Source organism: Saccopteryx leptura, chromosome X (assembly GCF_036850995.1).
Source record: "Saccopteryx leptura isolate mSacLep1 chromosome X, mSacLep1_pri_phased_curated, whole genome shotgun sequence".
In the NCBI taxonomy this organism is placed as follows: domain Eukaryota; kingdom Metazoa; phylum Chordata; class Mammalia; order Chiroptera; family Emballonuridae; genus Saccopteryx; species Saccopteryx leptura.
The window spans coordinates 85,732,119-85,755,472 of NC_089516.1; the positions used below are offsets into that span (position 1 = coordinate 85,732,119).

General features: G+C 40.5%; 1 protein-coding gene across 1 annotated transcript in view; it reads right to left on the minus strand.

Moving 5' to 3' along the window:
- The window catches only part of DIAPH2 (diaphanous related formin 2), a 983,541-nt gene that overhangs the window by 158,417 nt on the left and 801,770 nt on the right, over nucleotides 1-23,354 (minus strand). The window contains exon 27 of the mRNA XM_066356043.1: nucleotides 23,198-23,293. Within this exon, the coding sequence (XP_066212140.1) occupies nucleotides 23,198-23,293 (96 nt within the window). The remainder of the gene's footprint in view (nucleotides 1-23,197; nucleotides 23,294-23,354) is intronic.

The following is a 23,354-nucleotide window of genomic DNA, read 5'->3' on the forward strand; positions in this document are numbered from 1 at the left end:
AGGGGACCTCTTATTCAACAATCTTGCTGACGTCACTCCCCTACATTTACTTTCTGAGTCCCTTCTCAGATAAAGTTTTGCTGATTTATAAGTATATTCACTCTGTGTCGACAAATATTTATTGCACCATTATGTATAATAGCAAAAACAAAACAAGTTCAATGTCCAACTTAAGGGATTGATGAAATGAATACTCATATATCCAGATACTATCTTATACAACCATAAAAAGATTAGAAAGAGATTTGTTAATATATGAAAATGCATACAAAGTTAAGTGAAAAAGTAAAAGACACAACTGTACAAAGTATAATATGAATAATGTAAATATATACAAAATACAAGATAGAAGGAAATATACCAAAAAATTAATGGTGGTTGCTTCTGGAAATGGAGACCACAGATGAAATTTATTCTTGTCTTTATATATTATAGATTTCCAAATTTTCTACAAAGAGCAATAGCTTTTTATACTGTAAAATGTTTTAATACAGAAAAAATATGACTCTAACATTTGAAATTATTTGGTCAAGCTTGGAAAGAGGAAAGGCAAAAGGAAAGAGGAAATATAATAAATTACCTCAGGAAAGAGGAAATATAATAAATTAATTAAAACAGAGCATACATTTATTTAGAGAACTCATTCAGTCATTTACTCACTAAATCTTTTTCAAGGACATGCTCTGTGCCAGGAACATAAACAACCTTAGCCATTACTTTTCATATGAATGGCTCAGAACACCGCAAAGTCTATTCCTATTGTGTTTTGTGTTTTATCTTTTAGAAAATGAAACCAAACCGTATCATTTTAGTCAGATGATTGTGAAATACTGGCAAGGGGACACTGACCAATTTGTAATTCTATACGTGATGTCCTTCTTCATGTGGCATCATTCTTCTCCACAGTCATATTCTTTACCATCACAATCAAATATAATAAGAGAACAAGGACCCACAGCATTTGAGAATAGGAATCCATCTACTATCATTTCTCAAGATGGCCAAATTCTGGATGACCTCAGCAGGAAATCCTAGTATCACTTTTATAGCATACTGAAGTTTTTATTTGAAGCTGCTTCCAATCGTGGGTTTCATGAAAGCAAGTGGAAAGCTAAAATACTCATATTCTGTTTCTGCTTCTGACAGCTAGCACAGCTACGGCCAACTGATCATGAGACTTCAATATAGATTTGTCTGCAGTAATGGACACAAATCACAACTAAAAAATCTTGATGGAGATATTATTAGAAGTAAGAACAACTTGTATTTCATAAGTGCGTATTCGACTATATTGGTTTCTTAAGAAAGAGCTATGACTTTTGTAGTTCACTTATAAGTAATATGTCTGAATCCTCTACTGTAAAAGCAAAATACTGGTGTCTTAAATTTGAATTTTTTCTCTTCTTTTTTTATTTATTCATTTTAGAGAGAAGAGAGAGAGAAGCAAGGGAGGAGCAAGAAGCATCAACTTCCATATGTGCCTTGACCAGGCCAGCCCAGGGTTTCAAACTGGCGGCCTCAGCGTTCCAGGTCAACACTTTATCCATTGCGCCATCACAGGTCTGATTTTTTCATACATTAAAAAGTAATCAGGCCCTGGCTGGTTGGCTCAGTGGTTCAGTATTGGCCTATGGATGTCCCAGGTTCGATTCCCAGTCAGGGCACACAGGAGAAGTGTCCATCTGCTTCTCCACCCCTCCGCTTCTCGCTTTTCTCTCTCTCTCTTCCCCTTCTATAGCCATGGCTTGATTGGAGCGAGTAGGCCCCTGGTGCTGAGATTAGCTCCATGGCCTCTGCCTCAAACCCTTAGAAGAACTAGGTTGCTAAGCAACGAAGCAATGCCCCAAATGGGCAGAGCATCGCTCCCTAGTGGGCTTACTAGGTGGATCCTAGTTGGGGCACATACAGGAATCTGTCTCTGCCTCCCTTCTTTTCACTGAATAAAAAAAAAAATCAGACCTGACTAGGTGGTGACACAATGGGCAGAGCATCGACCTGGATACTGAGGACCCAGGTTCAAAATCCCGAGGTTGTTGGTCTGAGCATAGGCTCACCAGCTTAAGCACAGTGTTGTTGGCTTTAAATGGGATCATAGACATGACCCCATGGTCTCTGGCTTGAGTCCAAGGGGGTCACTGGCTCTCCTGGAGCCCCCCGGTCAAGGCACATATGAGAAAGCAGTGAATGAACAACTAAGGAGCTGAGACTATGATGCCTCTCATCTCTCTCCCTTCCTATATCCCGTCCTTTTCTATTCCCTTCCTTCCCTTGTTCTAAAAAAAAAAAAACAAAAACAATTAGGGCCCTGGCTGAGTCTTTCAGTTAGTTGAAGCATCAGTCTGATACACCATGGTTGCAGGTTTGATCCCCAGTCAGGGCACATACAAGAATCAACCAATGAATGCATAAATAAATGGAACAACAAATCAATGTTTCTCTATCTGTCTCTCTCCCTTCTTCTTTCCCCCTCTCTCAAATCAATCAATAAAAAAGTCATCATTATAAAGTACTACTGTATTTTAACTCCTGGAGCTGTATGTCCTTGATCCAAAATAGGCTTTCTTTCCAAAATTTTACTGCAGTAGAATAGCTTAGCTAAGACAATAAACCTTTTAAATATAAATGTAGCCACAAAAAAAAGTTAACCTAAGGCTGAACTATAAAGGGTACAGGCAATATTTTCATTCCTTTGTAAAGTTGTAAAAGAAACATTAGGTTTCATTATAATTATTTAGAACCTGGTGTATGGGAAGATGAATACTTTAAAAAAAAATAGCTATTTTCTCAGTTATGACCAAAAAATCATAACAAAACCTAACTATCTGTATCACATCTTCTGAACCATCAGATTTACTAAATGCCCCAGTTTCTGGGATGAATACTGGAATATTTCTGCACCCAAAACAATGCTTCTCTTTTTAATAGAATAACCGGTTTATAGCTGAGAGCGGCCTTTCCTCATAGTCTTGAACTGTTTAAGACGAGGCAGGTAATGCAGGTACAAGTGGATCACGTCAAGACTTTTCAGCTACTATGAAAATTCTGGATTTTACGAGAGTGGGAAGCTACTGGAATAAAAAGCACTGGCTTGGCCCTGGCCGGTTGGCTCAGTGGTAGAGCGTCGGCCTGGTGTGCAGGAGTCCCAGGTTCGATTCCCGGCCAGGGCACACAGGAGAAGCGCCCATCTGCTTCTCCACCCCTCCCCCTCTCCTTCCTCTCTGTCTCTCTTCCCCTCCCACAGCCAAAGCTCCACTGGAGCAAAGTTTGCCTGGGCGCTGAGGATGGCTCTGTGGCCTCTGCCTCAGGCTCTAGAATGGCTCTGATTACGGCAGAGCGACGTCCCAAGATGGGCAGGGCATTGCCCCCTGGTGGGCATGCCGGGTGGATCCTGGTCAGGTGCATGCAGGAGTCTGTCTGACTGTCTCCCTGTTTCCAACTTCAGAAAAATACAAAAATAAAAAATAAAATAAAAAATAAAAAAAGCACTGGCTTAACACAGTAATGATAATAATCTTGAAACACTTTAAAGCCTTGTTCAAGTTTTCCATAAATCAACTTAAAAAGAAATTTCATTAAATTTTTCTATCTATCATCTCCTTTGGTCGTCACAACCACTGAAGGAAATAAACAAGGTATCCTCATTTCTGATTAACGTTTGGATGAACTGATGAAGTATGGAAAAATGTGTTATCATGAGGAAGAGTCCCTGATTTTTAATGTCAATATTTTCTCTTTTTGGTGGGGGAGGGATCGGGTGGGTGGATTAACAATGGTAGATTTTCTGAGAGATTTTCCCTTCTTTTTAATAACAAAATTCCCCTTCTTCCCTCAAAGGAAATAAAAGGTAGACCGCTGTGTAGGAGGGTTATCCTGTGACTTAAGGCTGTTGCTTAAAATGGGCAGTACATTTTCATGAATGTATGGATTGCATTAATAGTCTGTACTACCACAGACAATCACAGTGTGGAGATACGTTAATAAAAGATACAGGCTGTAATTATAGCACTTCAGTAAATTGTGGGACATAAGGGCTCCCAGATGGGAAGAGAAGAAAAGAGACAACACAGTCGCCAGGATCAGGGGAGCAGTTGTGAGGAGATGAGGGCCACAGAAAGAAAACTTTTAGATGTCAAAAAACAGTCCGAGACGAGAGGGGATAAAGCGCTGTAAACGGGACCTCGTTCTTACTGAACACCGAAGGAGCTACAACTGTTTTAAAGGTACCTCTACACACAACGAAGCTCATTTTACCAAGTCAGATTTTCAAAGAGGCTTTTATAATTTAAAAATCCATCATCTCCCACCCCACATATTTGAAAAGAAACTAATCAAGCTAATTCAAGGCTGTTTTTGGTTAAAAATTGTACACACTCAAAGGACGTGTTAATGGCTCTGTGGTTTGAACCACTGGAAAAACTGAACAATATTAATATGATTTTATACTATCTTTGAGGATTTTTACTTCTTGATACCCATGTGCAACTTGTATTAACATTAAATCCCAGATTTATAGGTGCTCACCAATGGATGTATAGATCTAAGATGCATTGAAATAAAAGGGTCCTATAGCCACTATATATTTCCAGGCAATGTGGTATTTGAAGAATAGCATTAAGCCTAATGTTTATTTACTACGCTTCACTTAGATGTCACAGCACTCAAACTTGAACTGATAGTTACACAATATATAACAATCCCTTGACCCATTTAAAAAAAAAAAAAAGGCAGCTGCTTTGTGGGCTTACCCATGCTAACATAAAGCCGAGGCCAGAATGTGATAAATACCACAGCCAATTGAAATGGTATAGTGATTTTATAAGTAGAATGTAAGACACACAGAGTCATACAATGCTGAGTATTTTCACAAGCAACAGTGAGAGGCACTAACCCCGCACATAATGGGCCCATATAAAGGGCCTGGTGGGGGACTCATTCAGATCCTGGTCCTCCTTCCCTTTGTTCTTCGATTATAGCTTTTGCTCTTTGCTTGTCATTTCAGTGGGGATTTAGTCCTACGAAATTCTCTGGATTACAATAGGAATTGTCTTTGTGAAAAGCCTGGCAACCAATTGAAAACACTAGCTTCTCTCGCCTCCCTCCTTCACAATCCTCTGTTTTGAATGACCATCCGTTGTTTCCTGAGCTAAAGCACATTTATCTTGTGGAAAGTTGTTTGCTTGCCAGTTAGCCAGGAAATATTTAGTTTTATTACTTTAATTACAAAAATCATAAAATAAAATGCATATGCAATAAAAACAGATTAGGAAACAAATACCTGTTTTCCAATTGCCTCGGAACTGTTTATGGAGCGGTTTGGCCTAAAGCAATTACTAAAACCAGATTTGAATGCTATTAGAAACAGGCACTAGCTTTCCTTACATAACCTGTGTTTATATTTATCAATAAAAGCTGAGACTTAAAGCTCATAGTAATAACTTCGTGGAAAAAGCAGGGCAAATTTATGTTCCGTGATCCCTTCTTTATCTCTTCCTATTACATCTGGGACAACTCCAGAGTACTTAGGTGATATGACTAAATCTTATTAGTAGAGGTTTTTTTCTTCTATTTTAAGCACAAATCTGGCATTTAAAAATCCCCAAGTAAAAAAATTAACATAGGAAATGTCAGGAAATTAAGCAAATTAAAAGATACTGTCAATAGCACACAGTACTGTCAAAGGACCAATAACCCCGGTTAAAGTGTATCGGGACCGAGGAGTGGATATGTGAAAAGTATATAGATACCAAGGCAAGAGAGACATTTAATGTCAAAGCAGAGAAGATATGTAGAGCACAGCAGCCATTATATTAAGCCATTAGTCCTTTGATTATTATTTTATCATTTGTCCGGTTGACACCAATGGGTACAAAAAGCAGTAAAAAAACTATGAGGTTTTGAAATTACCAGCTTGCACCAGTGCTAACCCTGAATCATTTTACTTGCATAGAAGTAAAATTCATTCCCAACCTAATGTATTTATATGTTTTGAAATGAGCTTATTTAGGAAAATGTAAACTACAAAAATTGTTAATGATGGATAGTCTTTTCAAAGCAGGCCAGTTTTTTATTTTATTTTAACACCATATTTTTCCTTTTAGTGTTAAGTGGCAGGTGGTCAGTAATAGAAATGACTTCTGTGATGTTGGTTGTAATTAGCTTAAGAAAAATCATAAATGCAAGAAGAAAGAACTTTTAACCTTGTTAGTTTAGAAAGAAGAACATTTATACCCTAACAAAATATTCATCTTCCCGTTCTTCTGATGAGGAATTTTGACATTATTAAAGGAGGTAGAACAGGGGAACACGTCAGAGAACCTGTTGCATTTCTCACTTTAATAATGAAGACGTGCTTCTGTGTAATCTAAAATTAATTTAAAGCCAGTGAAAAAGAAGTAATATTCTACTATCTCTGTTTTGTTCTCTCCCATTCAAATTTAACAAGCAGTAGCGCCTTTCAGACAGCAAGCGCAAAAGATTCAAATTAGATGTCAAAGTTGAATAAGTCAGGTTTGCCTTCTATCAGTTGAATAGGATTTAACTAATTTGTTTGATAACTTTTATTTAAAGAAAGTTAGTTTTTTTTCTTTCAATAAAACTTAGAGTGCCTTGGCCAGATAGCTCGGTTGGGTATCGTCCAGAAGAACAGAGGTTGCCGAATCGATCCCTGGTTGGGGTACATACAGACCAATATTCCTGTCTCTGTCTCTCTTTCCCTCCCTTCCTCTCTCTTTAATATAAACATTAAAACAAAACAATACAACCCCCCCCTCCAAAAACTTAGAGTGTTGCAAGATGAACTTCAAAAGCAGTGTCCATTTCATAAACAGTGTGATACTCAAGTTGAAGCAAATAAAATGACAAGTCAGAGAAGGAAAATAGAAGACTCACATAAAAGAAATGCTTCGGCAGGACGGGCTTAACAAGGCAAACTTCAGCAAAATCCTCTCCTTGGCCCCAAGTACACGTCAGATAAGACTTGTTATTTGGCAACAATGGAGTCCAATGACCAAAGCCCCATAAGAAAAGCACCAGTCGCCTGGCTTCATTTTCGCTACATTTTTTGACATCTTTTGGCCTGTGGAGATTTTCCCTGCCTGAATCTCACACACGGGTACCACGCTGTGTGTCATTTGCACAGATCACGTCATGGTGACTATACTCGCAGAGACCTTGCTTTGGGTAGTTTTTCCAATAGAAAAGAATGATTTGTAAATATCCATTTAGACTCGCTCTTGCTCAGTCCCCATTCTTCGTACAAGCTGCATAGTCAAGCGATGTGAAATAATTGACAAAGAAACAATGTGCTTTAAAAACACGACTGAAGCACTCATAGGGTTTAGAAGATGAAAATCCTAGAAATAAAAGAGCTTGGCTCGACTTTAAAGCAGGAACTTCCCTGCAGAACCAGGAAGAAAGGCGGGCACGTAATTCCACTGCAGCTGCGATATTTCTGAAGTGGGACATGCAGAAAAGGGCACAAGCTATTCACGTTTCTAGAAACATTTCATTTAATTCCTCTGCAAAAGATTTAGCAGTTTAGTGGAAAGCAGCAGCACACGGGAAAACAAAACAAAACAGAAACCTAACCATGAAAGAACAGTCAGCACCACTAGAAGATTTGCTTAAACTAATATTAGAAGGAAAATCTTTAAGAAACAGTCACCTCTAATAATCTCACACCCTAAGGCTAGAATAAAAGGTCACTGCTAATTGGTACAAAAGCAGCTTTGGACATACAATTAGGAAGTGAAATTCGTTGATGAATTCAACCCAATCACTACCCTTTTTACCTTCAATTCTGCCAGGACATGTACCACATCTTATAGAGTCCAGAAAAGAAGCCAAAAGGAGCTATAATTCCAAATTAAGCTTCTTTTCCATTTACAAAAATGCCACATTTAACTTTTATAGCCAAATCAACTAGAAGAACAAAACCTATTTGATGTCAAGAATGGAAGTTAAATAGTAGTTTAAAAAGTGATGTGTAATACATAAAAATTTTTTTTTCAGGATTGGATTAAAATAATCACTATTGATAAAAGATGCTACTTTTCAAGGGCCATGCTTCAGTTTAAGGAAACAGATGAGCTCACACAGCTGGCAGACTCTCACTTTTACCGGAGCTAGCCTGCAAATCAGAGGACTGGAAATACCAAGGGGGACACTACTGTATATACTTAAAATCAATCATAATTTAAAGAAATGTATTTTAGGAGGAAAAATGATAAACAAAAAAAAAAAAATAAAGAGAAAGGAGTTTAAAAAAAAAGATAAAATAAAACCTGTGAACAAACAGAGGTGTATATTTTCAAACTATTAGAAAAAAACCTCACATCCCTTAGATTATTTAAAAGGTGCTTTGTAAAAAAATTATTTCACAAGCCTTGATAACAAAGAACTTTTCTAATTAGGATCAATTCCAGTAAGACCTAATATTTTATTTGACGGAATTTAGAAAGACAGAAATGACAAAATATTAAACCTGTCAAACCACTCTACTTACTGAATGCCAAGCTTGTTCTTTCCCTTTGAACATGTTCTCACCTGTCAAGCTGTAAATAACTGTTTGTGTGGCTTGAGAAACTTCTATGAAAAGATTTTCTCTTTTAAGGTTTGTTTTTTGTTGTGGTTTTTTTTTTTTTTTTTTTTTTTTTTTTTTTTTTTTTTGGAGCAAAAAGAAAAAATTCACAGTTGTCGCTACTACCTGATGAAATCATTTACGTCGCTCTCCCAAAGGTATAACATCTCCTGGCTGTTTCACTCACTATTAGGAGCACTCAGAAAGCCCAGCAGTGATAACATCATAATTCCAAAGAATCAGGGAGCCGGCTCCGTCCAGGAATTTTTCTCTGTCCCTTTAAAGTGTCTCTAATTGGCCCCCTCCTTGCCAGCACAATTTTGCCTAAAGTAAAAGAGGCTTTATTGGAATCAATCAATAGGGTCGGACTTGTATTTCCTTTGTTTTCCTAAAAGAGAACGTTGGGACGTCGGAGAAGTAAAATAGACTTCCAACAATGCTCACACGATTCTATTGCCTGGTTTGCTTGCCCGCAGACAATGTGAGGAGCGCAGGACTGGGACAGCGGAGGGGGCAGCTGTGGTGAGGGCAATAATCAGACAAAGCAGGATTCTTCTGAAGCAGCGGAACGGAATGGAGGAGTGCGGTGTGCAAAGGGCCTAGGACCACAGAGCATGGCCCGTAGGAAAAAAGTTAAGAAACTGGAGGCGTAAGGATAATCTATAACGCGCAGCATCTGTGTGGATAGTATTCAACTTGACCTCATCCTTTTTTGGTGCTTTGCATCTTCCTCTGCCAGGAAGTTTCCGTTCTAAACGAGCCGTGCAAACTGATCAAACTATTTATGGCAATTGCCAAAAATACTGAAACTGCTAGATGTGATATTATTCTTCCCATTGTCCTTCCTAAGCTGATCCCACCTGAATTCGACATGGGAAACACCCTCGAATAATTTCCTAGATTAGAAAATCATGACGGTGGCACTGCCTTTCTATATTTATGTTCTGCCTTGGACCGTGACCCCAGCTGCTAACAATGGTCATCTTCTTAGGGCCTTTATGTTGTGAGTTTTAGGGACTATTCATGGATCTTGTGTTACTGTTCTCTGTAGGTAGATGAGAGTTCATTTCAATTTGAACCATAAAATAAAACCTACAGACTCGAAGTTTTTTAAGAATTCCTTTTTCTTTTCAGTGCAAGAATGTTGGATTCCAATGATCTAGTTTTGTGTGTGTGTGTGTGTGTGTGTGTGTGCGCGCGCGCGCGCGCGCAACAGAGACAGAGAGAGACAGAGAGGGACAGATCAGGACAGACAGACAGGAATGGAGAGAGATGAGAAGCATCAATTCTTCATTGCAGCACCTTAGTTGTTCATGATTCCTTTCTCATATGTGTCTTGACAGGGGGGCTGCAGCAGACCGAGTGACCCCTTGCTCAAGCCAGCGACCTTGGGCTCAAGCTGGTGAGCCTTGTTCAAACCAGATGAACCCGCATTCAAGCCGTCAACCTCAGGGTTTCACATCTGGGTCCTCCACGTCCCAGTCTGAAGCTCTATCCACTGCACCACTGCCTGGTCAGGCCTAATGATCTGTTGATGTGAGAAAATGAACTCCACAGATATATACAAAGCACAGTCATCTCTTATCTCTGACACTTAACGTAGTCCTGACATAAACAACTGAGTCATTGTCTCAAACATAACTAAAATAAGACACTGAAATATTCAGACACGGTTATACTGCGTATCACTCCTGATACAAACTTCGCCTCAGAGGTTAGCTCCAAATATTCAAAGATAATTTATCCGTTTATTTGGAAATAAGATAGACATATACACTTTTGACTGCTAGCTCTAAGGCTGCTCAAAATCGAACAGGTGTTAGTAAGTAGGCATTAATCCATGTACAATAATATTAACTTTCCAAACAACAATATGAAAATCACATCCTTGTTTTAGTGTTTTGGTGTTGTTGTTTTTTTTATTTCTTTGTGTCCAGGATACACATTGACTTTCTCAAACCACTGCAGAGTTGTGAATAATGTATGAAGTATAAAAAAAAATCTGTGTTCATTGCCCAGGGAGAACTGTATTGCTTGCTGTATAGTATATCTATCCAAGACAAACAATAGAACAGACTGGTAAACCCAGAAATCTCAAACTAAAACCTTCCCAAGTGGAAAGGGAAAATATCATCCTGGATTCGAGAAGTCCCTCAACCAAACAGTTCAAATCCTCAGAATACTCCTCTGTACTAGATAAAAGTCCTTAAACTTCAGAAAGATCTCGTCTCCTGAGCAAATCTGTGAGACAGCTGGAAAGGCAACTAATTACTTACTGTTATTCTAAAGAAACTCACTAACTCCTGTCTACTCCCCTTGTCTCAAGAGCGCATTTGCAAAGAGTGCTGAGAACATATGGAAAATTTCCACAGAAGGCTGTTGCTGCCATTCTCTTTTTCTGGTGTTTTCTGTAATAGTATTTAGGTACTTTCTCTTTTAAGTAGTGGGAGTGAAAGGAATTGCAATGTGAGTTGAGAATGAGGAAGAGGTGAGCGGTCAAATGCAAGCCCAACAGACCCAAGAAGAAGAGTAATGGCGTGTAGTTCTATTTTGTCTTTTCTATAAACTCAGTAGTTTTCTTCACTTGTAAAGCCTAAACATTACTGTCTAGAAAGGTCATGTGAAGGTAACATACAAAGGACATTCAAGTCTGCCTGTAGAATAAAGTGACCACTAACAGAATTCCATTTCCAGTGATGGTGAATGAACCTTCTGCTTCCTTCATTCCGCAAATTTCAAACTGGACAGCTAGCTTTAGGTACAATATATTGAAGGCTTTCATGCAGGTTCAATATTTCTGGTAATTGCAAAGTATTCAACAAGCAGTTATCAAGAGCATATATAGTGTGTCCGTAAAGACATGGTGCACTTTTGACCGGTCAGAGGAAAGCAACAAAAGACAATAGAAGGCCCTGGCCAGTTGGCTCAGTGGTAGAGCATTTGCCTGGCATGCAGGAGTCCCGGGTTCGATTCCCGACCAGGGCACACAGGAGAAGCGCCCATCTGCTTTTCCACCCCTCCCTCTCTCCTTCCTCTCTGTCTCTCTCTTCCCCTCCCACAGCCAAGGCTCCATTGGAGCAAAGTTGGCTCGGGCACTGAGGATGGCTCTGTGGCTTCTGCCTCAGGCATTAGAATGGCTCTGGTTGCAACAGAGCAATGCCCCAGATGGGCAGAGCATCGCCCCCTGGTGGGCATGCCAGGTGGATCCCGGTTGGGCGTATGCGGGAGTCTGACTGCCTCCCCATTTCCAACTTCAGAAAAATACAAAAAGAAAAAAAAGACAATAGAAATGTGAAATCCGCACCAAATAAAAGAAAAACCCTCCCAGTTTCTGTAGGATGATGTGGCAGCATGTGCACATGTGCAGATGATGTAACACGGTGTATACAGCAGAGCAGCCCACAGCCATACCATTCAAGATGTGGACGGTACAGAGGAAAGTTCAATGTGTTCTGTGGCTTGCTAAATTCGAATCTGTGACCAAAGTGCAACGTGAATATCGGCCCATTTATAACGAAGCTCCACCACATAGGAATAACATTACTCAGTGGGATAAGCAGTTGAAGGAAACCGGCAGTTTGGTGGAGAAACCCCGTTCTGGTAGGCCATCAGTCAGTGACGAGTCTGTGGAGGCTATACGGGATAGCTACCTAAGGAGCCCTAAAAAATCTGTGCGTGAGCCCACATTGAACTGCACTGAATAGGTATGAAACTGGGAGAGTTTTCCTTTTATTTGGTGCAGATTTCATACTTCTATCATCTTTTGTTGCTTGCCTGTGACCGGTCAAAAGTGCACCATGACTTTATGGACACACTGTACTACTACTGTATTCCCCATGTATAAGACACACCTTAATTTTGGGAACCAAAATTTGAAAATAGAAATGTATTACATAAAGTTATTAAACTCAAGGTTTATTCATTATAAAATTCACACAACTCATCATTGTTGAAACTCCCATCCATTAGCTTGTCCTCATCTGTGTCTGATGACAAATCACTGTCTTCATATATTACCTCGTCCTCAGTTCTGTCTATGGCATTTGAAATGCCACAACCACTGTATAAGATGCACCCAGTTTTTAGAATTCAAATTTTCAAAAAAAAGGTGTGTCTTATACATGGGGAAATATAGTACATTATACTGTTAAGTCTTACGTGCTGAAACTAAATCACAATCTTTTAATAGTGGGATACAGTTATAAGCCTTATTGTATTTTAACAGTTTACATCATATTTGTCTTTGAGAGACCTGACATTGAGCATAACCTTAAAAGGCTTCCTGTGTTAGGTGAAGCACTGTATCAGGTTCAACGTATCTGGGCTCATGTTTTTGCAAAAGCAAAAAATACCAATGAATAATACAAGGCACTAAATCTCAAAAGGGTACTGTGGAGCTGAAGATGCCCACCGCCCTCTTCCTTCCTTCCATCACCTTCCGCTCCTCTCAATTTAATTGACACATGGAAAGAAACTACCAGGAGCAAGGTTCAAATTGTAATATATAGGAGAGGCATGTCCAAAGATTTCACAAAAATCGGGAGATAGGGAGGCAGTACATTCATGTCTAGGTGACTCCAGCTGCTTTTGTCCACTGGGGAAGCAGATGAAATTTGGCCAAAGAGGAAGCAGTTGACAATTTCATATTCCTTTTCAGAAAAATAATGATATACAAGGGAGTCTATACAAGAGAAAGACAAGCCCATCACCACAACCACCAATTAGGACAATTATTTCCCTTTAGTTTGAAAAGCAATTGCTTCTCCAGAAAATTTAAGGTACTTATGATAAGCTGATAAATAAATACCTTGCCAGCTAATGTAGTTAAACATGCTCAGAGTGTCTGCTTATATTAGAGTGGTAGCATGCATCTGACATATAGGGTCCCAGACATTTATTCCTAAATTGAAGGTTTGTAATAAGCAGCTGGTTGTGAGCTTAGCCACCAACATTAGCATGCCTGTAAATGTTTGACATGGAATTAAAACTACCAAGAGAAATTTCTTGCTGCATAATAATTTCTTATTACTGATCCCATATTCCAATATCTAAAGAAGCCTGCTATATATATAGCCTTATAAAAATCAACTGAAATTGACCTTATGTCATACTGGCCTGCAGTGATCCCCAATGAAGAAATGTGTAGCCAAGCTGATTATATTGTGTAGAAGAAGAGACAGGGAAAAGTGACTGAAATTTCTATAGAGTACATCATCAGTGCTTACATAGAACAATTTTGCATATAAATAGGGCACAAACGGTCTCTGTGCAATTTGTTCCGAGTTGTCAAAAAATAATCAAGGACAGACAACATAGCTATCCTTCTGTTTCTAGCATACCGAACACCACCAAGATCTTATTCCTCAATACATGTATGCATCTGTCCCAAAAGTAAAATTTAATTTCCATAAACAAAAAGAAATACCAAAACCAAACAAAACTTATGTAACTAACATGGGTACATGCTTCATTGTAAGATTCACATGAAGCGGTGGGCAAAAAAGACGCTAAATTAAGCAGTCTTAACAATCCGTAGCATTTGAGGACTCAGTACAATCTTGCTTCCACCCCACTCTCAATCCCTCCAAATACTCTCCCAAGACTGTTTTTGCTAAGGTTGCCAATGAGTTCTTAATAGTTCAATCCAATGGATTCTTTCCAATCCTCATTCTACTGGTCCTTTTGGCTACTCGTGATGCTTACCAGCACTTTGTCTTTGAAAAGCTCTATTCTTTGGCCTCTGAGAGCAAGCCAGCTTAGTTCTTCCCACGCCTGCCCCTCATGCTTTCTCCGTGCGCTCCACCTCCCATGCTCATCTCCTCAACTGGTGGTCCTCAATTTTTGTGGCACATTAAAATCGCCTACATCCCATTTTTAAAACTGTGGCTTTATTTTTATTTGGTATCACTTAAAGACAATAAATGGAAGTGTCTGGTTCCATTAGTTGTTTTTTTTTAACTGAATTTATTGGAGTGACATTGGTAAATAAAATTATATAGGTTTCAGGTACAGTTGTCCCTCACTATATCACAGTCTCACTTTTCGCGGTCTCACTGTATTGTGGATTTTTAAATTGTATATATCCAATTTTGTATTGCGGATTTTTCGCTACATCATGGGATTTTGCGGTGTATAGGTATTTTTTATATATTTATTATTTTAATTATTTTTGCAGTAAAATAAGCATTTTTAGACTAAAAAATTGAAAACAATATAAAATATTAATTTAAACATATTAAAAGAATATTAAATCAAAATAAAGCCTTAAAAACATATAAATAATAAAATAAATATAAGGTCGCTACTTCGCAGATTTTCACCTATTGCGGGGGGGTTCTGGAACCTAACGCATGTGACAGAGGAGGGACCACTGTACACAATTCTATAACACATGATCTGCATATTATATTGTGTGCTCATCACCCTGAGTCACACCTCCTTCCATCATCATTTATCCCCCTTTACCCTCTTCTCCCTCCCCCCGAAATAAACTAACAGACAGAAACAGACTCATAGATACAGAGAACAGACTGACAGTTGTCAGAGGGGAAGGGGGTTGGAGGCTGGGTAGAAACGGTGAAGGGATTAAGTAAAGGAAAAAAATAAAGCTCAATTAGTTTTTAAAAATATAGGATTTCCCAGGCTCTGACTCTGGAGATTTGGATTTGACGGGTTCAGAGAGGAACCAGACTTAAGTATTTCTTAGAAGTACCTCAAAGCGATTCTACTATGCAGGTAGGGTGGAGAGAACCACAAACATCAGTTTGCTCCTTTGCCCACTGCTATTCACATTTCCCCTAGATTATGTCATGTACATCTGTATCTTTAACTGTCTAGTAAATGTTGATCAATTCTCCAAGATTCCTATACTCACTCTCCAGTTACTGCCCAGTGGTACTCTACCTAACAAACGCCACTGAGAACACCGAGTGGCTGGCTAAGGGAGTACACCACCTGATGTGCTTCTTCCACATCACCTCCTTCCCTCGTTCCTGAATCACATGCACTCTGTGACCCACCTGCGCCTGACTTTCAGCACTTGAAAACCAGTGACTTCTAAGGTAGACAAAGATTTTCTGAACATGGCCCCATTCTTTTTGACTCCTTTCCCAAGTCTCCTTCTGCTTCTATCCAGTCAACTCAAGAATTCTTTCCTCCAGCTCTGGTCCATTCTTTTTCTGTAGGAGGCCCCACAAATGTCCTGCATTGTGACTTACGAGAATAGAACTCAGCTTTCGTTGGCTATGAATCACATTTCACACAATAGATACGACAGTGCTTTGTTCATGGTAAAGCGCTGGGCATGCTAAAGTCTTTTAACTATATCGCACAATATATGCTTAATAAACACAATTGAATTAAGGGAGGGAAGGCCCCATCTGGAAGTAAAACTAGCCATAATCATAGATGATTGAAAACTCCATTCAAGGGTCTTGAAATTGTCTAGAGTTTCCTGTCAGAACTTCTGAAAGAAACACAATTTATCTCTCATTCTCTGTCTACCTTTCTTTCCTTCAAACCCCAGTATGTAAGGAACAAAAGATATCCTTCATTCTTTAATCCATTAGAACCTGGCTCCTGGCCCCTGCTATTCCACTAAAACTACTCAGGGAAAGGTCAACTGTTACCTGCTAGTTGATAAACCCATTTGTCTCTTCTCAGTTGGCATTTTACTTAACTTTCTGCACGATGCAAGTCTCTTGGCTTTTTCCATTCTGAAATTCTCTCTACCCTCAGTCTTGCAGGAATCACTTTGCCAACTGCTCCTCCTCCTTTTCTGATCAATGTTTCTCCTCCACATCCTTTGTTGATACCTCCATTTGCCTTTCAAATACTGTAAGCCCCAAACTCACACATCTTGGCCTCCATTACCTCTCATCAGACATACTTTTCCTGGGTGAGCCCAAGCTTTCTATAACAGTATCTATGCAGATGTCTCCTGAATCTGTTATTGCCAGCCTCAACCCCTCTTGCTTGTGCATGAGTAGTTATGTGACCCTTGACCTCAACACCTCTGCCGGCTCTTTGCTGTTGCAACAAATTTGTCATCCATATCTCTACTGCATGTATCCACAATTTTCGTTATCTGAAACGCCCATTCCTCCTGTTCTTCTCCAGACAAAACAGTTACTCATCCTTCAGAATGCAGTTCAAATGCCATTTTCATCATGAAATCTTTGTTGAGTTCTCCAGGCAGTCAGTTGCCCTTTTGGCACTCTGTGCACGCTCATACTGCAGCATGCCCCTCGTGTGTGCATCCGTCTTCCCCACAAGTCTCGGAGTCCCCTGCACCCCAGGGCCCTAGCTCTGCTGCCCAGATGCCGCTACTGGATGGGTCAGTATCACTTGGATGAATGCCGTATTTTTATTTGCTTACATTACATCATGTTTTACTAGATTTGAAACTACACATAAAAAGAGAGTAACTGGACTGCAGACAAAATGGAATTGAGTTGGCTAATCTAAGAGTCTAACACAATGTAGAGACGGGGAACCTCGTGGAAAAGATCCCACCCTAAGGTATAAAGTAAAAAGCTTGGAATGAATGACAAGCTTGACCTTGTACTAATCAAACCAAATTAACCATAAAACCCCAACAGACCTTGGTCACTAAACAGGAGGCTAAAACTAAGTACTCCCTGAAAATGGCCATGGGCCTGCCTTTGGGCTTTGCCATGTGAGGTCAAATTCTATGGAGATAAAGAGGGCTAATACCAGCATACAGGTGTAAAGCCACACTAAGGAACCAGAGTGGAGTTTGTACGCCCTTGGCCACTGAGCACCATTAAGCGTGAAAATGTCTGGTACTACAGGCATAGGTAGAGGAACAATGGTGGGTGACTGTGTTTGTGAAATGCCCCCTGAGAACTTCTAGAAATGCTTCAGAGATCCTTTCTGGGCAGCTGAGGTCCTCAATGTGTCCCTGGAGACAAGAGCCAGGAAGATTTGTGTTTTACTATTTATGTGAGGTAGACAGGCCCAGGAAAATGTGCGCTTTGTTTTGCTGTAAAGACATTTTCCCTAATACTTAGAGCTTGTTTTTCTCCTCTGTTGAATATCATTGTTTCTTGTCCCCTATCTGTTCTCAAATGGTAAATTATACCTTCTCATTTATACTGTTATCCATAAAACTGGGATCATGTGTCTCCTGAGTTTCCTCTGTTTTTTCAAATTTAGTTTTCTTGGCTGCCCTGTGTGGTCCTAAAACCAAATTACATTTATTCTGTTTCCTGGTTTCATTTCTTTATAATGCTTCTCTTGTGCATTTTTTCCATGTCTAGAACTATACGTCAAAATCTACTCATAGCTAAAACAGCGAAATTGGAGATCTACCTATTGCTGAGAAGCCTGCTTATATATATACTTACAGAGGGCAAAGAATGAAGAAGTCAAGTTGGGTTCAGGAGGGGAAGCGAGTGCTAAGTTTTGATATCTATTAAGTGATAAAGCAGACATAGCATTGTGTATTCATACTGAAGTGTGCTTTTCACCCATGCAAGGTTTTTCTTTTGTTTTGTTTTTGTCCCCCCCCCCCCCAGAGTTTACCTTTGATCTTACATGACAAAGTCAGGTAAATAGATGGGCAATTCTTTACAAAGTGGGATTGTAAACATGCGAAACTTAGTACTTGAAGTGCTAACTCAGGCTGTAACAAAGAGGGTACAGAAAGACTGAGCAAAATTGCAAGATGATAGATCCATACTAGGTTATTAAGAAAAACTGAGATGGTCCTTCTACCCATCAAGCTTCTAGAAAGCATAGCATTCCAGAGACGCAAAGGTTCTCAAGAGGGGTGGGGGGTGGGGGAAGTTACTCTAACTCCCGTGTTGCACCCGCATATGACTCCTATCCCATTACGGCACATATGAGGTTGGGTTGCGATTGTAGCACATGGCTTACACTCACTTGTTTTTAAATAGTGTGTAAACTCCTTGAGGCCAAATGACCTATTTTGTGTTGCAACCTCAGTACCTAATCCAGTATACACCCAGGAGGCATTCAAGAGAATTCCTCAATTGTTGAATAAATACTATCTATCTCTAGAGCCTCACTATCTACTTAGTGGTTAGTTCCTGAACTCAGCTTCTGGTTCTGTCCCAATATTGAAAAGATTCTCTTAAAAAGTCACTGGAAAGCTCCCAAGTGGCAAATCATTGGTCTTTATCTCTTTTGATTCCACTGTAGTATATGTCTTTGTTGAATTCGCCTAACTTTCTTGCCTTCTAAATACTTTCCTTTTCCTTTGCTTCTAGAACACTAGTGTCTTGATTCTCCTCCATAATGCCCTGCTGCTCCTTGTCTATCTTTGATAGTTCTACTTTAAACCCCTAAGTGGAGGCATTTTCAAGATTTGGTTTGCGATTCCTTTTCTCAATAATTCCTCTAACAATCTCTCCCATTTCTGCAAATCTCATGATCTTAACCATGTTGTGATGAAATCTACACCCATATTTCTGAGAAACTTCTGAACATCTTGACCTCAATGCTCTGCTAACACTTTCAGTTTCACTCACCCCACATGGACCTGATCTTTTATCTGCACTAGGTTTCCTGATCTTAACAGTTTTCTTTTGTAACCCGATTGCCTTCCCAACCAATCACACTCAAAACCCAGGAATGGCCCTGGCCGTTTGGTTCCATGGTAGAGTGTCGGCTTGGCATATAGATGTCCTGAGTTCAATTTCTGGTCAGGGCACACAGGAGAAGTGACCATCTGTTTCTCTACCCTTCCCTGTTTGTCTTCTCTCTCTCTTTCTCCCCACCCACTCACCCACAGCCATGGCTCAGTTGGTTCAAGCACATTGGCCCTGGGTGCTGAGGATGGCTCCATGAAACCTTGGCCTCAGGTGCTAAAAATAGCTCAGTTGTGAGCATGGTCCCAGATGGGCACACCATCAACCCCAGATGGGGTTTGCCAGGTGGATACATGTCAGGGCACATGTGGGAGTGTGTCTCTCTATCTCCCCTCCTCTCACTTAGAAGAAAGAAGAAGAAGAAAAAAGAAAAACCTAGAATTGTCCTTGACTCCTGGTTACTTCCCCTATGCTATTTTCTTTTTTTTTTTAATATATTTTTAAATTATTTTATTTTATTTATTCATTTTAGAGAGGAGAGAGAGAGAGGAGAGAGACAGAGAGAAAGAAGGGGGGAGGAGCTGGAAGCATCAACTCCCATATGTGCCTTGACCAGGCAAGCCCAGGGTTTCGAACCAGCAACCTCAGCATTTCCAGGTCGACGCTTTATCCACTGCGCCGCCACAGGTCAGGCATGCTATTTTCTTTGACTAGGAATATGACAGTAGAATCCTCATTCATCCCTCAAACTTCTATGGATAGAATGTCCTAAATATACAGCTATTACCATTCTCCTTCACTGCTTAAAATTCTTCCACACATCCCAATGCCTAAACAATTCTATGCAAGTACCTTAGTATCCTATTTCAGCACTCTTATGTTGCAGCGCCAGCCTACTTCTCCAGAATTAGCTCCGTATTTTTACACTTCATAGAACTACTAGTTATACTATTTGCCATTCTCCCCAAATACTTTGCATTTGCCTTAATGACATTTCATTTGACTAAAATGCTTACTATTCCCATCTCCAAATCCACTGCTGAAACTCATTCTTATCCTCCCAAGCTTTTTTCTTTATGATTTTTATCGGTATATTCAATAAGTCATGATCTTTCCGTACTCTGAACTCACATACTATATCATTAACACCTCTGTGTAATACCTACTATTGTCTGCCTCATTCTGTCATCTTTTTGTACTTTTTATGTTCTCTACAAGACACAAGGGTCTTATAACTAAGGGTATCTTCAGAGGTGGATTTAATGGGGGGCACACCAGGCACATGCCCTGGGCCCTGACTTCTGAAGGACCCCACAATACACTTTTTTTCTAATGAATGAGAGGCCCTTCACTGGGCCATCAGGGGCCCAATATTTTCTTCTGTGCCTGGGGCTTCAACCAACCTTAATCCGCCTCTGAGTATCCTATCTTAATTATTTCTGCACCTTCCATCATTTGTAGTGTAGGACCTTTCACAGAACAGATGTACAATAAATTGAAGAATGTTTAGGGGCTCATTTCCTAATCTCAGAATTTGATATCAGCAAAGCTGTAAGCCAGGTTGATATTCAACCAGTATGAATTAGCACAACCAGAGTGGCTACTTATTGCCCATATATATTCTGACTGGTTGGGGTCTGCGGTACACCGGTTATCCACATTTCCAGCATCACTCTGGATATACTCGTCTGCCTTCAGATGTCTTTTGGTGCCTTCATAGAAATAGCGTCCGCAGCAGTACAATCCACCCCCACACCATAGCTGTCAGCCTGGAGACAATATTTGGGAGCTTCTTCTGAGTCACCTAATGTGGGTGATTCTTGGGGAGGGTATTTAGGCTTGGTGTGGAATATCTGTAATTTAGGCAAGTAAATACACCATTTATTAATATTTTAATTTTCGAATGAAGAATACAGACTATTGCCTCATTTTGTTTAAACGTGGAACTCAAAGTGCTGCAATCAGAAGCAGAAGGCTGAGTTCTACTTCGCACCCATTGTTCCCACGTGGAGGCGATGATCACGGGCAGGGAGTACAGAGCAGTGTGTCTTTGCTGTTTGCAGTTGACTCTGATTTAAGATTTGAGGCACCTGACCAGGCGGTGACGCAGTGGATACAACGTCGAACTGGGATGCGGAGGACCCTGGTTCGAGGCCCCGAGGTTGCCAGCTTGAGCGTGGGTTCATCTGGTTTGAGCAAAGCTCACCAGCTTGGACACAAGGTCGCTGGCTCGAGCAAGGGGTTACTTGGTCTGCTGAAGGCCCACGGTCAAGGCACATATGAGAAAGCAATCAATGAACAACTAAGGTGTTGCAACGAAAAACTGATGACTGATGCTTCTCATCTCTCTCCGTTCCTGTCTGTCTGTCCCTACCTATCCCTTTCTCTGACTCTCTGTTCCTGTAAAAAAAAATAGATTTGGGGCTATTTCCTCTTATTTTACTATACTTGGAGCAAATAGCCATTTTTCACAATTTACTTTTACTGCTTTTAGCTCATCCTGTTGAAGTGGAGATTGTTGGAAAGCAACGAGGATGCCAGTGCTGAATGGGGAAATTGTAATAAACTAAAGTCAATGGGATGCTGGAAAGGAACCAGATGGGGTGCCTGAGAAAGTCCACACCAGCAGGGGCCAGCAGGCAGAGATGATCTAGCTAGTAAAGGCAGGGACAAGGAGGAGATCTGAAAATGTCCCCGGTTCTGCTGGTTAGAGTAAGAGGCAGGCAAGCACATGGGGGAGTTTTGGCAGACATTCCCGCTGGGAGCCTGCCTTCCCCATCCCATCTCTAACTCTCCTCCTGAGGTCCAAGGCACCTCACCAGTCACTGCGGCCACCTGCCTCCCAGCTGCTTTCTACCGCTGAGCATGTGCATTGGCTGCTGCCCCTTGGAATGACTGACTGCCAGGGTGAAGCAGGCTGATATGCTGGACCCTGTGCGTTCATGGAGGAGCTCCAGCTACAAACTGAAAGAGAGGCTAATGGAGATTACTTGGAATCAGTACAAATTTATGCAGTTTCTGAATCTATCCTTGGTGTTTCACAGTTGACAACACTGTATTCCCTTGAGTATCAGACTTACAGAAACCCCATGAAATGATCACGCTCACGTAATAGTCTTTCCAGAGTCAATCGGAGGTGTGAGTATTCAAACGGGGGTGTTAGAAAGTGTATTTTTAAAGTAAATAGACTAGATTTCGCCTGTCAGCATTTATGCCCCCATACCCTCCTCCACCTCCCGACCACGTCATGTCCCCATGTCCTGGCAGTCAGCTCACTGTTGTACGGGTCCAGGAGTTCTGTTTTACTTTATTTTTTGTCCTTTTTCGCTCTATTCCTCCGCCTCCCATGCCTAGCCCCCATCCCATAGCTGTCAGCCTTCTCTCCATGTCTAAGTAAAAGACTTGACTTGCGGCGGGGCATGAACACACAGTACAGTGTACAGGGGCATGCTGTAGTGTTGGGCACCTGGAACCTGTCTAATTACACTAACCAGTGTCACCGAAATAAATTCAGTTGAAAAGAAAAAAAGAAAAACACGTGTTCCAGTACTCGAGACTATGGGGGCATCTCAGATTCCCTGCGCCTCTCCCCTCTCGGTTAACATGGAGAATGGATTGAACTGCAAAGCCAAAATGGCCTCTAGAAATAAACCTCATCTCAGTTTCCTTACCTGTAAATAGCTCATGTGACATCCTTTGGGCCAAGTACTTTTAATGATTTAATTACATTTATGATTTTAAACCACACCTTCCACCCCAACCACATGCTCATAAAATAACAATTAAAATATTTAATATTAAACACAGCGGGAGACCTTGTTCCTGAGTGTTCTTTTTGTAAAGTCGACAGTTATTTGAAGATATTTTCACCTGGTTGAAACTTGCAATCACGTAGATGGAGAAGCCTGCTGAGACCTCACACGTGAACTGAGATCAAGTATTAAAAAAAAATCTTCACAGGAAAGGTTTTTTTTTTGGAGGGGGGCGCATCCTTGGCTGTGAACATTAACATTTGACGCCACCAGTGAGCCGGCAGGGGTCTTACCTGGATTCCTGGGAATGCGCTTTCTGCGGTCTCGGAATGCTGCACCTGACTGTAGGGCTTCCAGGAGATTATCCATCACACCAGTCTCGTCACCCTCTGGAGGGAAGGAAAAATCGGAATTAATCTTGGAGCAATTAAAGTTAAACTACAGGAAAAT